This window comes from Lampetra planeri, chromosome 31 (genome assembly GCF_965212315.1).
Source record: "Lampetra planeri chromosome 31, kcLamPlan1.2.h2, whole genome shotgun sequence".
NCBI lineage: Eukaryota > Metazoa > Chordata > Hyperoartia > Petromyzontiformes > Petromyzontidae > Lampetra > Lampetra planeri.
The window spans coordinates 3135803-3149849 of NC_136137.1; the positions used below are offsets into that span (position 1 = coordinate 3135803).

Below are 14047 nucleotides of genomic sequence, written 5' to 3' on the forward strand. Positions count from 1 at the left end.
CTGGACTTCCCCGTAGGTCGACTGCCTTAAACGAGTGCTTGGGCGCTGTACGTAAACGTCAGCGCTGGGGAGACAAAGGCGGCTGGGCATGGCGATGGGACCACCATCCTCTTTGAACGGTGTGCCGGCCTGCACAGCGGCCACTGACGCCAAACAGTTTAAAAAAAGGTTACACGAAGTGCGTGGGGCAACTTTGTGTTTCGCATGTGCGGCGATTGCAGGAGCAGCCGCGAGAATTCATCACAGCGTGGACCCCCACCGGCCTCCGGGGGAGCCCCCCACGCGTTGCGCCCCCCTCTTCGACGGGAGGGCAACCCCTCCACCCCCCGGCGCCGCCCCCGGGACTCCCAGCTGCGACGCTCGGGTACGACGCGTCGTCGACGGGTGCCGGGTTCAGTGGCGGCTCGGGACACTTCCACGTAGGCGGCGGGGGTTTTGTGAGTAACCTCAGAAAATCTGGTGTTCTAATTAATAAAAACCTCGTCTGAAAACCTTGTTATTGGCCTTCCTGTGAAAGTCATATACCAAAGATAGGCATTTATAAACAATACAAAAAAACACAACAAAGCACTAAAATGCTGTCCCCATGGGCCTCAAGTCCACACTACACAACCCCTTTGACACTGCCAAAAGCCTAGAGCGTGGAGGCCGTGACCTGCTGTATTTGCACAGTGCAGCCTTGCGTTGCGACATCGTCTCATCGCAGCCAGTGGCTACAATGCGAAGCTAATCGCAGCGAACGAAGGGATATCTCTCACTCGGACGCCTTCACCGCCGCCCCGAGACCTCCCCGAGGAACAAATCAGATTGTGGTGTTGCAGCGGTTTTTCATATGAACAACTTAAAATGTTATCTTCATTCGGCAAATTAACGTTGAAAAATTTACGTTGGTGGGGCGGCGCCCCAATGCCTCCCCTAGTGCACGAACCGTGCCTGGTCGGGTTTCGGAAGGCCCCCCCCCCCCCCCGACGTGCCGTATGACTGCCGTGCATTTGAATACAGCGGCCGGCGCGGGCCGAGCGCTGGGGTCACGCTCGCAAAGGTCGACGTGCAGCCGTTGCCGTCCGTGTGCTCGTGAACGAAGCTCCGTTGTCTCGTCGTCGCTTGGACAAGCGATGGATTGGGCGGCGGTTGGCCTTTGTTTTGGCGGCTTTGGGGCTAATGTTGCAAAAACAACATTCCCAAAGCTGTGGACATACATACATACACACATATATATAATGTGACCACTTTTGGTTTCCAACAAAGTGGGTACTTTCTTTAAGAGCCCCAGAGGGATGGTGGGCTGACCTGCTCCCTGGATATGATTTTCAACACTCGCTTCTATGGCATAGCTTCTGGAATGATGCATTGTTTTAACACGACCCAGCCAGATATGCGCAACACTTTTGTTTTAAGAATAATGCTGCTAATTGCCTTTTTTGAATGTTTTTATAGAAAAGGGAATGCCTGGAAAAAACGGGGACACATGCATATACACGAGGATTGCACATAAATGTCAGACATATTGCCTGTCGGCAACCGACTTGCTCCAATACCTCCTGCAGGCAAACTTTAAATTCGATTTTGGAAGCATTACCGTTTCAATCTCACTCGAGTGACGATTTAATTAAAATTAACGGCAGTCACAAGGCTGCTATTAGGTGTCTCATGTACATGGTGGTGGCACCATTTCCTGATGATCCACCAACACCTCCCACCTCGCCAGTTTCGGGATCGTAGCATTTGCCACTCGAACTCGTCCACATCGATTGAACGTAACCTGTCCAGGTTTTTAAAAAACTGTGTCCACGCTGCGGTGTGGCACAGGCTGAAGGAAGAACACTAACGTCGCGTACCCACCTTCTCTGATAAACAAAAAAAAATGTGGCTTCTGGACAACTGTGTTTAATCCATAACAGTCCTGTCCAGGACCCTTGCGACTAATAGAAGTAAAACAATCAATGAGGTCACGTGTTGTACATTTGCTATTCACACCGTTCTCTACAGCACAGATGCTATTTGAGGGGGATATGTCTCACAGATCGGGTATCGTTTGCCAGTAGGTAGCGGTGTTCCTGTGTGGTTATACAAAATTAAGTTATTTCCTGTCAAATTTTGGAAATTTGGACTGTTGACGATGGCACGCACGGCCTGCTGCTTTCCGAAGAAAGTAAACGGGATCTTTAACGTCCACTGTGCGAAGCAGTCAGCGCGGAGTATTCGTGGTTAAGCCACCCGCAGTATGAACCAGGGCGGACGCCGGGCTCGAACCATGACCCTCCGCAACAAACTCCCGATGCGCCACCGCTGCGCCTCGTCACCACCCGATGAGACGCTAGCTTTCATCTTCTGCTCGCCGCTCGGATTTAAACCGAGAGAGGAATTCCCTCTGCCACTGCTGCTGCAACTGCTGCTGCCACTGCTACCACCACCTCTGCTGCTGCCGCTGCTGCCGTTGTTGCCACTGCTGCTGCCACTGCTGCTGCTGCCGCCACTGCCGCTGCCGCCGCTGCTGCCACTGCTGCTGCTGCTGCTGTCGCTGCTGCTGCCACTGCTGCTGCCGCCGCTGCTGCCACTGCTGCTGCTGGGCAGCACGACACGGTTTAAGTAAACACGGCACTTGATTGGCAGTGGCAGACTGCGCACCTCCAGGAAGCGTGAAATTGTCAGTCCCGTGGAACACGGGCAAAAGATAACAAATCGCCTTCCGGTGCCACGGGTTCCAATGTTTTTTCAGGCGATCGCTTTTGTTTACAATACCTTTGTCCATATTACTTTTAGATTAAATGTAATACGCAAAAGAAATACAGCATGAATGTTTTTGTTACCGCTTTAATGCGTGATATATCAAGACATTTAGTGAAAATTACTTTGTCGAAAAGGGCTTATGCTATTTTATGGACAACATTTCATCGGGAAGTTTTGACGAAGCAGAGGTGTGGTGATTTCACTTATGGTTCGAAGTCGGGGCACAAGGAATTTGTGTTTGTACTCAATGTCAAATGTTCTTCATTCCTCCAGGCACGGAGCCCGGTGTCTCTTTAAAATGTTACTTTTGGTTTCAATGGACGCCCACTTGGTTATATATAAAGGATTTATTATTATTTCATCATTGCTCTCACATCTACTGCTTGCTGTTTGGCATGATGTCTGACGTTTTGCTCCCGTGTGCTGGGGGGCTTCTTCAGGAACCTGGTCATAGTTTCTTCAACGAAATGTCCTGAAGTAGCTCTTAGTGCGTGGAGCAAGACGTGGGACATCGTGCGGAAACGGCGTGCAGTACAATCCAAGCACGCTTCGCAGAGCTGCACAACACAACCGCGACAACCTTCGCACGAGGGATTTTATTATTACCACTCAATATATATGGTGTAAAGATATCTTACGATTTACAATGATTTGTGAGCATCAATTAGTGTGGCGCGAGCATTGCGTGATGTGAGTGGTTCTCAGGAGTGGTCTGGAGCTTGTTGTAACGCACTGCTTGTGACATAGCCACGTTTAGGCGTTCAACTCGGGATCTGTCATCGCATCATCTGCAGCTCTACCAATCCACTTCTCACGTTTCTCCAGCCTCTATTTAAAACCACTGCAGCCAATCGGAAGGAGCTTATGTGTGTTAAATTATTTATAGATAAATTGTATGATTCAAGCAGGAGAGAGCAGCAGGAATGGTTAACTGTGAAATATTAGTTTTTATTTAACTTAATAATTATCATCTGTTATGCTTTATTTTATTTATTTTTCTGCCTACGTGACTTTACCGAAAGAACCAAAGCGTATGGTATGCAGGAGTTCGTGGGTTCGATCCCGACCCTGACGTCTGCTGTATATTTGGAGTTTGCATGTTCTCCCCGTGGTCGCGTGGATTTTTCTCTGGGTTCTCCGGTTTTTCCCTCCAGCTTTAGAAACATGCGTTTAGAGTATTTGGCTGCTTTAAATTTCCACGTGATAAGCCACTGTCATTTGTAGCCAGGTCGTGTCTGAACAAGCGCAGTGGGCCTTACCTGTAAATATAAAAGAATCGTTGTAAATAGTTAAGTCATCTCACCCCCACGACCCGCACAGCGTGGGGAGGCCTTCTTCCAGCAGCTGATTGACACGTACCTGCGATGTATGTTTTGATTCCGTCAAAGAATGTCCACATGTGCTTGCTCAGAAAGACAAGTAAGAAACATGCATACAAATGAATTCTGAACTGTGCTTTTTTATATTATTAGTTGTATGGTAACCAATGGTAGCAGCTGTCAAGGCAAAATACGTTAGCATTTTTGCACAGTCCTTTTAGCACTGGTTTATGCCATTGTTTTGATACATCCAGGCCAGCTTTCAATTAGCTATGTCCATAATAGCAGAACTTTGACACTGTTTGGTACGTGTTGGGTCACCTTTACAGACAGACATACAGTCAGACAGAGCTCACCCCCTCAATGCTGTCAGGCTTAGTTGGAAAAGTGCTCAGAAGAGTAATTTAATTACGTGGAAGTCTTCACCCCGAGCGAACGTAATGTGCCATTTCGGTTAATGTGGTTTATCCGGCCCGAGAGTGCACGTGGGTGAATGAAGGCCATGTGGCAGAGTGAGGCCCTTTGGATCTTTGCGCATTTTGCCCTTTGAACTGCATGGCCCCTTTAACCTGGAATGTGTTCCCAGGTGAGTAATTATGGCCTTTCTCGAGTGTTTCCAAGACTAATCTAGTTTTAAGAAGGAAGTAAAGTGATAATAACAATAGCTGCACAGTGTCACGACTGGCATAATGACCTTGCAAAGGGCATTGCAGCTGGCTCATTGAATTTAAATGCAGCCGAACGTTTAATTTCGGGATTTTTGCACTATCTTCCAATGCAGTGGCAGAGAAAACGGCACACATTGTGAACAACCGTGTCAGTGCTCATACAGAAGCTGCTACAAGTTAATTAGCCGACAACCAAATCGGCCTCAATACACCCGATCAATCCCATTGGATCTCTCGCGCTAAGCAGTTTTAACCTGGCTAGGACTGGGACAGGAGACTTTCTGGAAATACCAGACATGGTACGCTAGGGCTGGAAGGTGATGAAGAGATGGCAGTACAACAATGGATTCTTGTATCTGCCTGCGTGGAGCTTTTGAGTGTTGAGTTTTTTTCTCCTGAGTGCACCAGGCAACAACTTGAATGTATGTACGTTGAACTTCTTTCGTGCCGTACGTAGCCAACTGTGCTAATCAGACGTCGGTTTTCTCCAACGTGAAGCGAGTAGAGGTATCCGACAGGATGTGTCTGAAGTTCGTGTTATGCCGTTGTGTCGTTCCTCTCGGCATTCTGTTTTCAACAAAAAAAACACTCAAATAAGGAATTGACCAAATATCCCAAAGCAGGGCATGTCTCCTGAGTCTGGAGAATCTGTGAGGCTTACCTTACAAAAAAATCTTACGACAACGATGATGATGATGATGATTATTATTTTTACTGTGTACGCAATCATATATGGTTGGTCATGTGTTTTATTGCAGGAATATGAAGAGAATGGGAACAATGTTGTCAAGTCATCTCTGCGGAAGAACGATTTGGGGGACTGGTCTTCTTGTCTAAGGTGCACAACGCAAAACATGAACACGCAAAGTCTCCGAAAGAAAATGTACACAATCCCAACATTGGGCAAACGCATTCCAGTAACGATCCAGACATCTACATTTGCACTGTCAGTCTAATTATTTAAATTTCCTTGGATTTATATTTCACTTAATCTTCATTTGAGTGTCTTTGATGTCTACGCTGTTGTGTTTGTCTTGCTCTGAAATGTTTTAATTCAATGTTTGATCTGGTTTTTTTCGTGTGATATACAATTGCATAATTCATAATTCATGGTTGCTTTTGTTTTGGCCCAAGACTGCCTTGAGGCAGACACTTTCTGTCTCAATCGGCTCCCCAAGTGCCATAGTTTATTCTCTTATAGTTCATGATAGTTGATAGCTCTTTATCAGTCCGCTGAAGGGTGAAAAGGCCTCCCCCATACCTTGTCAGTCATGAGGGTCATTTCACCACGCTAAACCATCCCGGTCAGTGCAGGTTGGCCAAGAGGATGTCCAGAACTGATTCATGTCTCACCATGGATGTTAGCCATGGGTGGGAATCGAACTCGGGTCACTGGATTTAGAGCACAGTGCATTAACCGCTGTGATGCCGCTCCTCCCCCCCCCCCCCCCCATTATTAGGTTTTGCAGGAATAGATCAGGTGTACGTACATATGTGAGTTTCGCGAGCAATTTCATCCATAAAATAAAAAGCCTATGAACTTCTTTCACGGACCGTACGTTGCCAACCGTGCTAATCGGAGGTGCACTTAAATTCCTCAGCAACTCGGACAGCCTTGCATCAAATGTCATCTCGTCCAGTCCATTGCCTTGCTGCTGTGTAGCCCAGGGGACCCCATTGGCAGCTGTCCCTGTGCGGCAAAGGTTCAGCGGAGCACTGGCCTGAAAATGGGCATCATTGCAATGTTATTATTACTTCTAAATCTTGCTGCTGTGATATCTAGCCTCGTGCAGTTGTTTTTTTTCTCTTTCTGAAAATCTTGCACCCTTTCTGCACCCCTCTCCGACCAACCTGAAGTGACTTTTGCAAAGTGATTCACGTTCCGAGCGAAGGAGGACCTCTGGGCATTCACATCGTTCACTTTGGGACCAAGTTACGGAGGTGAGAGAACGTCACCTTCCTAGAATCTTCGTGTAATGTAAATAGATTATGTTTTGTTTAAGTTTGGCCGCGACAGTCTCCCACACACACACCCCTGAGTCCCAATCTCAAGGCTTTTTTTTGTTAACTGACACAAGAATGAAAATGGACATTGAACCTAGTTTTTTTTATTTGTGAAGATAATAAAACACTGTTTTCATGTTGCACTCGGAATGAAGAGACGGCATCATCAATTGGATAAATTGTTACTGTGTGGAGTCGCGGTTCGGCTCAATCAACTTTTCTCATGTTGAATATCGCACCTCTAGTGGCTGGCGGGGGTCGCATAAAAAGCCCATTACATACAACGTGTACACATACAAATTAAACCACTCTTGCACGCGCACACACACACATCATTCGATGGGCAATGTATCTTGAGCACAGTATTCGACATTTTTTTGTCGCGAACTCGCCTTTTTTTCTTTCTCCGTCTGTCATCGCCACTTTTGACCCCTGACCCCCAGGAGCTTGGGGCTGCTCGTGAGGGGGGTGGATGAGCAGGGGAGAGCGGCCCACCACTGCTGGTTTGAAAAGGGCGACTGCATTGTCACCATCAATGGGAACCACCTCCTTGACAAGACGTTCGACCAGTACGTTATTCCACGGCTGTTCCTCCCAAATTCCCCCAAAACGGCCTATAAAGAGGTGGTTTCAAGTGGTAAACCTGCATATATGGAGCACTGTGGAGTGGGACGTGGAGGTGATGTCCCAGGGATGAGCAGAGAATGAGAACCAGGAAGGCTGACCTCACACGATTGGGGGAAATGTCAGGAAGAAGGAAAATAATATTTTACTGCGGTTAGGCACTCTACTGCTGAATGAAGAAATCCCCATACCATGTTGGTTATGGGGTTTGTTTGACTAAGCTTCACCATGCTCAGCAGTGAAGGGTGGGCGTGGGGAACCCTGGACCGGTTCAGATATCACTCAGCAACGATATTATCCATGGCCGGCATTAGAACTCGGGCCACCGGATTCAGAGCGTAATGTGCAGTAATGTGCAAACCACGATGCTACTGCTTTGCCCCATAAAGACGTCAATCAAGTTTCATTTGCAGCTCTGCGTTTTGTGGACGTAATTTGCGTTCAGCTCTTCGATGTGACAGTGATGTTGATGGCTACGATGATGATGAGGAGCACCACAATAATGGGGCTGCTGATGATGATAACGCTGATCAGGGTGATGGTCTGGTTGCTCCTTGACGATCATTCTTTCTCTGACAATACAGGTCACAGCAGATTTTCATGCAGGCGATGCGGGTCGGGGTGATGGTCATTCACGTGGTGCCTGCACAGCAATTGGAGAGCTACCAAAGAGCCCTGGAGTTGATTGACCCAGAGACGGACACCCCGAACGGCGGCCTTGGATCCATGAGCCCAACATCTCGCTTCTCTCCCATGGATTCTCGCTTTGACTTTGGGTAAGATATACACACCTTCACGACTTTTTGTTCTATTGCAGCAAAAGGCCGTCTGCTTGGAGTTTAAGTTCATTTGCTTAACCATGTTAGAACTCAATGGAACCAGGATCGATTTATTCACAAGTCACCTCGGGGTTCCCAAAATGACAAGCAGTAAAGTCAAATGACATTTTATTTTTATCGAGGCAATGTGTGGGCCCGATTCATCGCGTTGTGGCGCACTTACACACACAGTCAACGAAAGCCGAATCGGTTATGAAAAGCAGAGGGATAGAAAGATGGACAACGGGCTCGCTGCCCCAAACCATACGGGGTTTCCACCTTATAGAAAGGTGGAAAATACAAATTAAATATAATACAGCAATGAAGGAAATCGGAGCAGAGACAACTTCATTGCAGGAGAGGAATCACAATGCTGCATGAACGTGAATCGGCATCAAAGTAAAGACCTTTCATGCAGTTTCTTCTTCAAGAGCCTTGGGTCCTCACGACTTGTTGGGGCGCTCGTTTGCTTCTGCTCTTGCTGCGTCGATGCCATCTCCGATTTCCAGTCTGTACTGCCCTCCTACTACCCTGATCTGTCTTCACTCCCCCTTGCTCTGCCCTTTGATGCTGCTTGCACAGCTGACGCGTGGTCTGCAAAGACCGGACAGCACACTATATATATTTATATTTTCAACATCAACGCAACAGTGAACGGAAACGGAGTTGTAAGCTTCCACAGGCAGAAGCGCACGCGAGGGGGTTCAGATGTCCTCTGGCCGGGGTCTGCAGTGTGACGAGTTAAGAGAAGGAAAGGAGAGAGAGGGAGCAGAATAAGAGGGGGAGTGAATGAGGAGGAAGCAAAGGATGGGAGTCGTGAGATGTTAACTAGCTCGCCTGGAAAACAGGAGGTCGTGGGTTCGATTCCAACTCTTGACGCCCGTATATTTGGAGTTTGCATGTCTCTCTCCCAGTGGCCACGTGGATTTTTCTCCGGGTCCTCCGGTGTTTCGCTCCACATTTAGAAACACACCTTTAGAGTATTTGGCTGCTATAAATTTCCACGCGATAAGCCACTTCGTTGAGCTAAAATTTGTGATGGCCGGGCCGCTTCTGAAAAAGAGCTACATAGCTCAGTGGGGCCTTACCTGCTGAAATAAAAATCGTTCACCTCGGTTTAGAACGGCGCGATATAAAATGAAAGTAACAAATTTTTGATTATTACCACCCGGCCTGCCTTGCTTGGAATTGCAGAGTGTCGGGCGGCGGAGGTGGGGTCAAAGCGGGGGCCACCGAGACGCGGGGAGGGGGCGAGCCCCCCGGGTCCCCCAAGGGCCACGCGTCGCCCGGCGGCATCGTGTCCGGCCTGCGCAAGCTGTCGACGCCCACCGCCCTCGGCTGCCTCTCGCGCAAGCTCAGCAAAAAAGCGTCCATCCGGCTCAAGAAGGGTCAGTCCCCATTGCACTTGAAGCAGGCCTTGTAGCGTTGGGTGGGGTTGGAGGGAGGAAGGGAGGGGTTTGAGCAACCTCCCCCCACCCCCCTTACTTGAACCCCCCCCCCCCCCACCACTTCTAAATTCCTTTAATCAAGTAAAAATTCTTGGCCAAAATGTCATTATTGTTGTTTCATTCCGTCTCTGTGTAATTGAGTGCGTGACTTGTCGAGCAGCTATGCCATTGCGGGTTTTTGTTGTCGTTGTAACTTAACGATGTGTCAAACAGCTGCCTTCTCTGCCAAAGTGTGTTGTGGCTTACCAAATAACCTGCTGAATTGTACACTCTAACAGAGAGTGGCTTTCAGTTGGGAGGTTTTAGAAAATGCATGAATTATTTTTGTTATTATTTTGCTCATTGTATATATGTCTTTTTTACTCAATTATGCCCAACGTTTGGTTTTCCGTGACACAGTCTGGGATTTTTCAACCGTGGGTAAGTGTTACGCAGCGATCGGGAACTAGGCTTTCGGCCTATTGTGTAGGCCTTAGCGCTGCTAGCGATTTAGGCTCTGCTTGTCGTGATAACACTGACTTTGTCTAATGCAGTTGTTGTTCAACAAACTTAGTTCTTTCGGCTTAAAATGTTTAAAGCCCTTGTCCCTAGTTACGCGTTTTTTTTTCATAAATAGTGAATCCTGTTGAACGTTCACTGCTTTCCGCTTAAATTTGAGATATCACGTGACTTTCAAAGAATATTTGGGATATTCATGTTGATAATTTCCACTTGAACTTACAGCCTCTTGTCAATCCGTTGCCGAATGAAGGCCTCATCATGCGCTTTTGGACATGGTGTTTTATTTTACTATACTTCACCATGCTGGTCTGAGTGACTTGGTGATTGGGGGGGGGGGAGTGCCCAGGACTGGTTCAGATATCACTCGCCACTGATGTTGGTTGTGGCCACGAATCGCACTCAAGTGCCGGGGTGCATGGCGCAGTGTGCTAACGACTGTGCTAACACTCGACCCATTCAAATTGATTTAGGTTGTATGACAACAATATTCCTGGTGCAACTTTGATATAACTGTATCTCGTATAACTGAACTCTTTTTATAAAGCATTTAAAGGCGAATGGTTAAATACAAGTAAATATTTAGCAACACGCACAGTTAAAGTGTCAAGAAAAAAATCACTGCACATCCAAAAATCCCCAAAATGTCATCAGCAGGGTCCTTTAATCTTTCTGCCATTTCCAATGGCGTTGCTGAAATTGTCCGGTTCGCGCGAAGCTCCTGAGTGTCGTTTGTGGCAATAAATGCTGTGGTGTTCCCAGGGCCTGAAGGGCTAGGCTTCACCATCGCCACAAAGGAAGGCCCGATCGGCGAGCACAACCCCCTCTACGTGAAGAGCGTCCTCCCTCGAGGAGCCGCCGTGGCGGACGGGCGGATGAAGCCGGGCGATCAGCTGCTGGAGGTCGGTGTGGCCACCTGTGTGTGGGCGAGAGTTTGTGGCCAGCCATGGTGCTGGCCACACGTATGTGTGGCCAGCACCACGCCGTACGTAGCCAACCGTGCTAATCGGGGGGTGTGCGTCATAACCTCGTGCGTTGTGCTGACTTAAATTTGGCGCTCGCTAACGGAGCTTGCCATAAAAGTCTGTTTCGGGCTACATGGGAGACCTTGGTGTGTGTGGGGAGTGGTGATGCAGTGGCTGGTACGCGCACTGCCTATTGAACCCGATGATCGGCGTTTGGTTCTCGACCACAGCCAAGATCGTTGGCGAGTGATATATGAACCATATTTGAGGCTTCCCTAGGTCAACTCAGCCTTGAATTAGAAAACTTAATGCGGTGCTTATAAAACATACACACTGGAGAAGCAATTTCGGTGGCCAGGCATGGCGTTGGTCACATCATCCCCTCATTTGTATGTATGTTGAACTTATTCCGCGCCATACATAGCCAACCATGATAATCGGAGGTGCGGGGGAACGGGGAACAAACTAAAAAAATAAAAGCAATCGTGGCCTTAACAGATGCTCTCTAGCAGCACTCGCCCTTACAGCCTGTACGGTGATCTTTATCACTGCAGATAAGAGGAGTTCTGTGCATTTATTTAACTGTCCACATGCACCGAGGAGATGGGGAGCTATGAAATGAGATTGTGCGCCAGCGCACGTTAAATTGTCACTTTGCAGGACTGTGCGATATCGCAGCGGGGTGATCCTAGGCTGATTGTGATGATGTGATATTCAATTATGGCGGGTGACGGTATTGAGTATGGCCTGTGGACATGGGACTGGAGACAATGTCAAAACGCACACAAACCACTGCCCCACAGACCTTTCAGGCCATACTTACACCCCCATATGAAAGATGGCGTGCCACCCGATTATGCACAACCCTGCCAAGCTAAACCCTTGCCCCCCCCCCCCCCCCAGTTGCCAGGATATGCACCCTGGAGAGAAGCTCCCCTCTGCTGTCACATGGTCAGCGAAATCACGATTCTGTTCTGCAGCCCTTCAAATTCCGAGCACATGGACATCATCATCTAACTTCACCGCACACCTTGTCGGACCGAGTCTTTGAGTTGCAGTGAACCAGTGGTTATGCCGATTAGATGTGCTGTCTGATATGGCTGTTGTTCACAATTGAACCCAAACATTTTAAAATAAAAAAGTTACTTTTTTGGTAAACCGCGCACGGTATGCGCAGATTTCCCAGGCTTAACGACAGCGGAATCTCAATCGTTAAAGCCCAGAGGGAGACATTACGCTCGTTTATGGTAATTGAGAATCTAAACATGACCCAGGCGCCTAATGACAAGTGGGCTTTGATAATCCTCTCGGCTTGCTTGCATGCTTATCGCAATGCTCGGATAAAATATGGTTTCATTAATTAAATTGTTAAAGCTCATTAGAAAAAAACATTGGTTGTACATCTTGCCATTCATCTTTCAATTCAGTTAATAATTTCACTATACACAGTAGCAAAATTACATTAATGTTGCACAAGTGCATGGAAATGAAAATAATAATGTAACAATATATTGCAGCCCCTTTACAATGTCACCGCTGGATGAAGGCTTCCTCACACCGTGTCGGTCATGGGGGTTGCTTGACTATACTTTACTACTTTGGTCAGTGCAGCTTGGTGCATGTGGGGGGGGGGGGGGTGGTTCCCAAGACTGGGCTGGATATTACTCACCAGGTGATGCGAGCTGTTTGCCAGGAATCGAACTGAGGTAGCAGGGTGTTTTAGCGCGGTGTGCTGATCATTGCTCCTCAGCTCCCCACTGCTCTTCCCCCACACACTTATATCTGTCTGAGACCCTCTGCCTGAGTTCTAAGACTGGTGGAAAGTCCACGTTCCTATGCCAGGGACAATTCTTGCCATCGAGCAACCAATTGTGACTTCCCACCAAGCGGTGCAGCCTCAGTGGAGGGGGGGGGGCGGGATGATATGCTATTTACTCACCCCAGAGAGGAGAGGATGGTGATTGCTAATACCAATGATGTTTCTTCTTGGTTCTTTCGGTAAAGTCACGTAGAAGGGAAATAATAAAATAATAAAAATAAAACCATAATAAAATAATTCTCACGACGTTTCGGCCACAACACGTTATTATTTTATTATTTCCCTTCTACGTGACTTTACCGAAAGAACCAAGAAAATGAATCCCTGCAGTCACGAAAGCTTTAAATCGAAACAATGATGTTTATTATGACTAAGGGGCTAAGGTGAACCTTGCCAGGATCCTAACTCCTAATCGGGAACCCTTCTTGCTTTACCAAGTACGTTATGATCCAGTCTTTACAGTACATATACAAAAAATGTAAGTAAATTATAAAGTTCAGTGGAACAAACAATTGAAGTGATCCGTGCTTCCTACTGTAGCGTGCCTATTGTCATTGCCGCCGTCTGCGCTCGATTTGCATTGTTGAACGCTTGTCGTCAGGTTTGGTATTTTTAACCGGAGACTTTTTTTTCTCTCCGGAGCGAGAACTCGCGGCTCGTTAGAAGCGCCCGGCCTCGAAAGGGAGCGGCGTAAACGCAGACCTCGTCCGCGAGACGCAGCGCGAGTGACCACGTGATTATTCTCCCTCTCTCTCTCGCCATGTCCCCAAAAACACAAAACACGCAGAAACTGTGTCTCTGTGACACTTGACCTCTTGAGGTCACCCGTGCCATTGTTTGTGTTCAGTGAAAGGATGCCTGGCGCGAGAGACGAGCTCCCTCCTATTTTTGTTGTCTTTTTTTCCTTCCCCCGCCGCTTCCCGCTTGTGCTGGACTCACGCCTACCCCCCCTGCCGCCCCCCCTCTGACCCCCCCCCCCCGCGCTCCCCCGCCCCACCTGGGTGCGTAGGTTAACGGGCAGGAGGTTGCAGGAAAGAGTCAGGAGGAGGTGGTTTCCTTGCTGAGGGCCACGCGACTCGGTGGCGCCGTGACCCTGTCCTTGCGACGGCAAGAGGACGCTTTCCTGCCGCGGCCCATCGTACGTGGCGGCTTGC

At 48.2% G+C, this 14047-nt stretch overlaps 1 protein-coding gene across 1 annotated transcript in view; it reads left to right on the plus strand.

Moving 5' to 3' along the window:
• LOC144729098 (partitioning defective 3 homolog B-like) overlaps nucleotides 1–14047 on the plus strand; it is a 98691-nt gene that overhangs the window by 53432 nt on the left and 31212 nt on the right. Inside the window, 8 exon segments of the mRNA XM_078609013.1 lie at nucleotides 222–364; nucleotides 5476–5555; nucleotides 6575–6658; nucleotides 7165–7290; nucleotides 7930–8121; nucleotides 9358–9551; nucleotides 10872–11011; nucleotides 13903–14031. Of these exon segments, the coding sequence (XP_078465139.1) occupies nucleotides 222–364; nucleotides 5476–5555; nucleotides 6575–6658; nucleotides 7165–7290; nucleotides 7930–8121; nucleotides 9358–9551; nucleotides 10872–11011; nucleotides 13903–14031 (1088 nt within the window).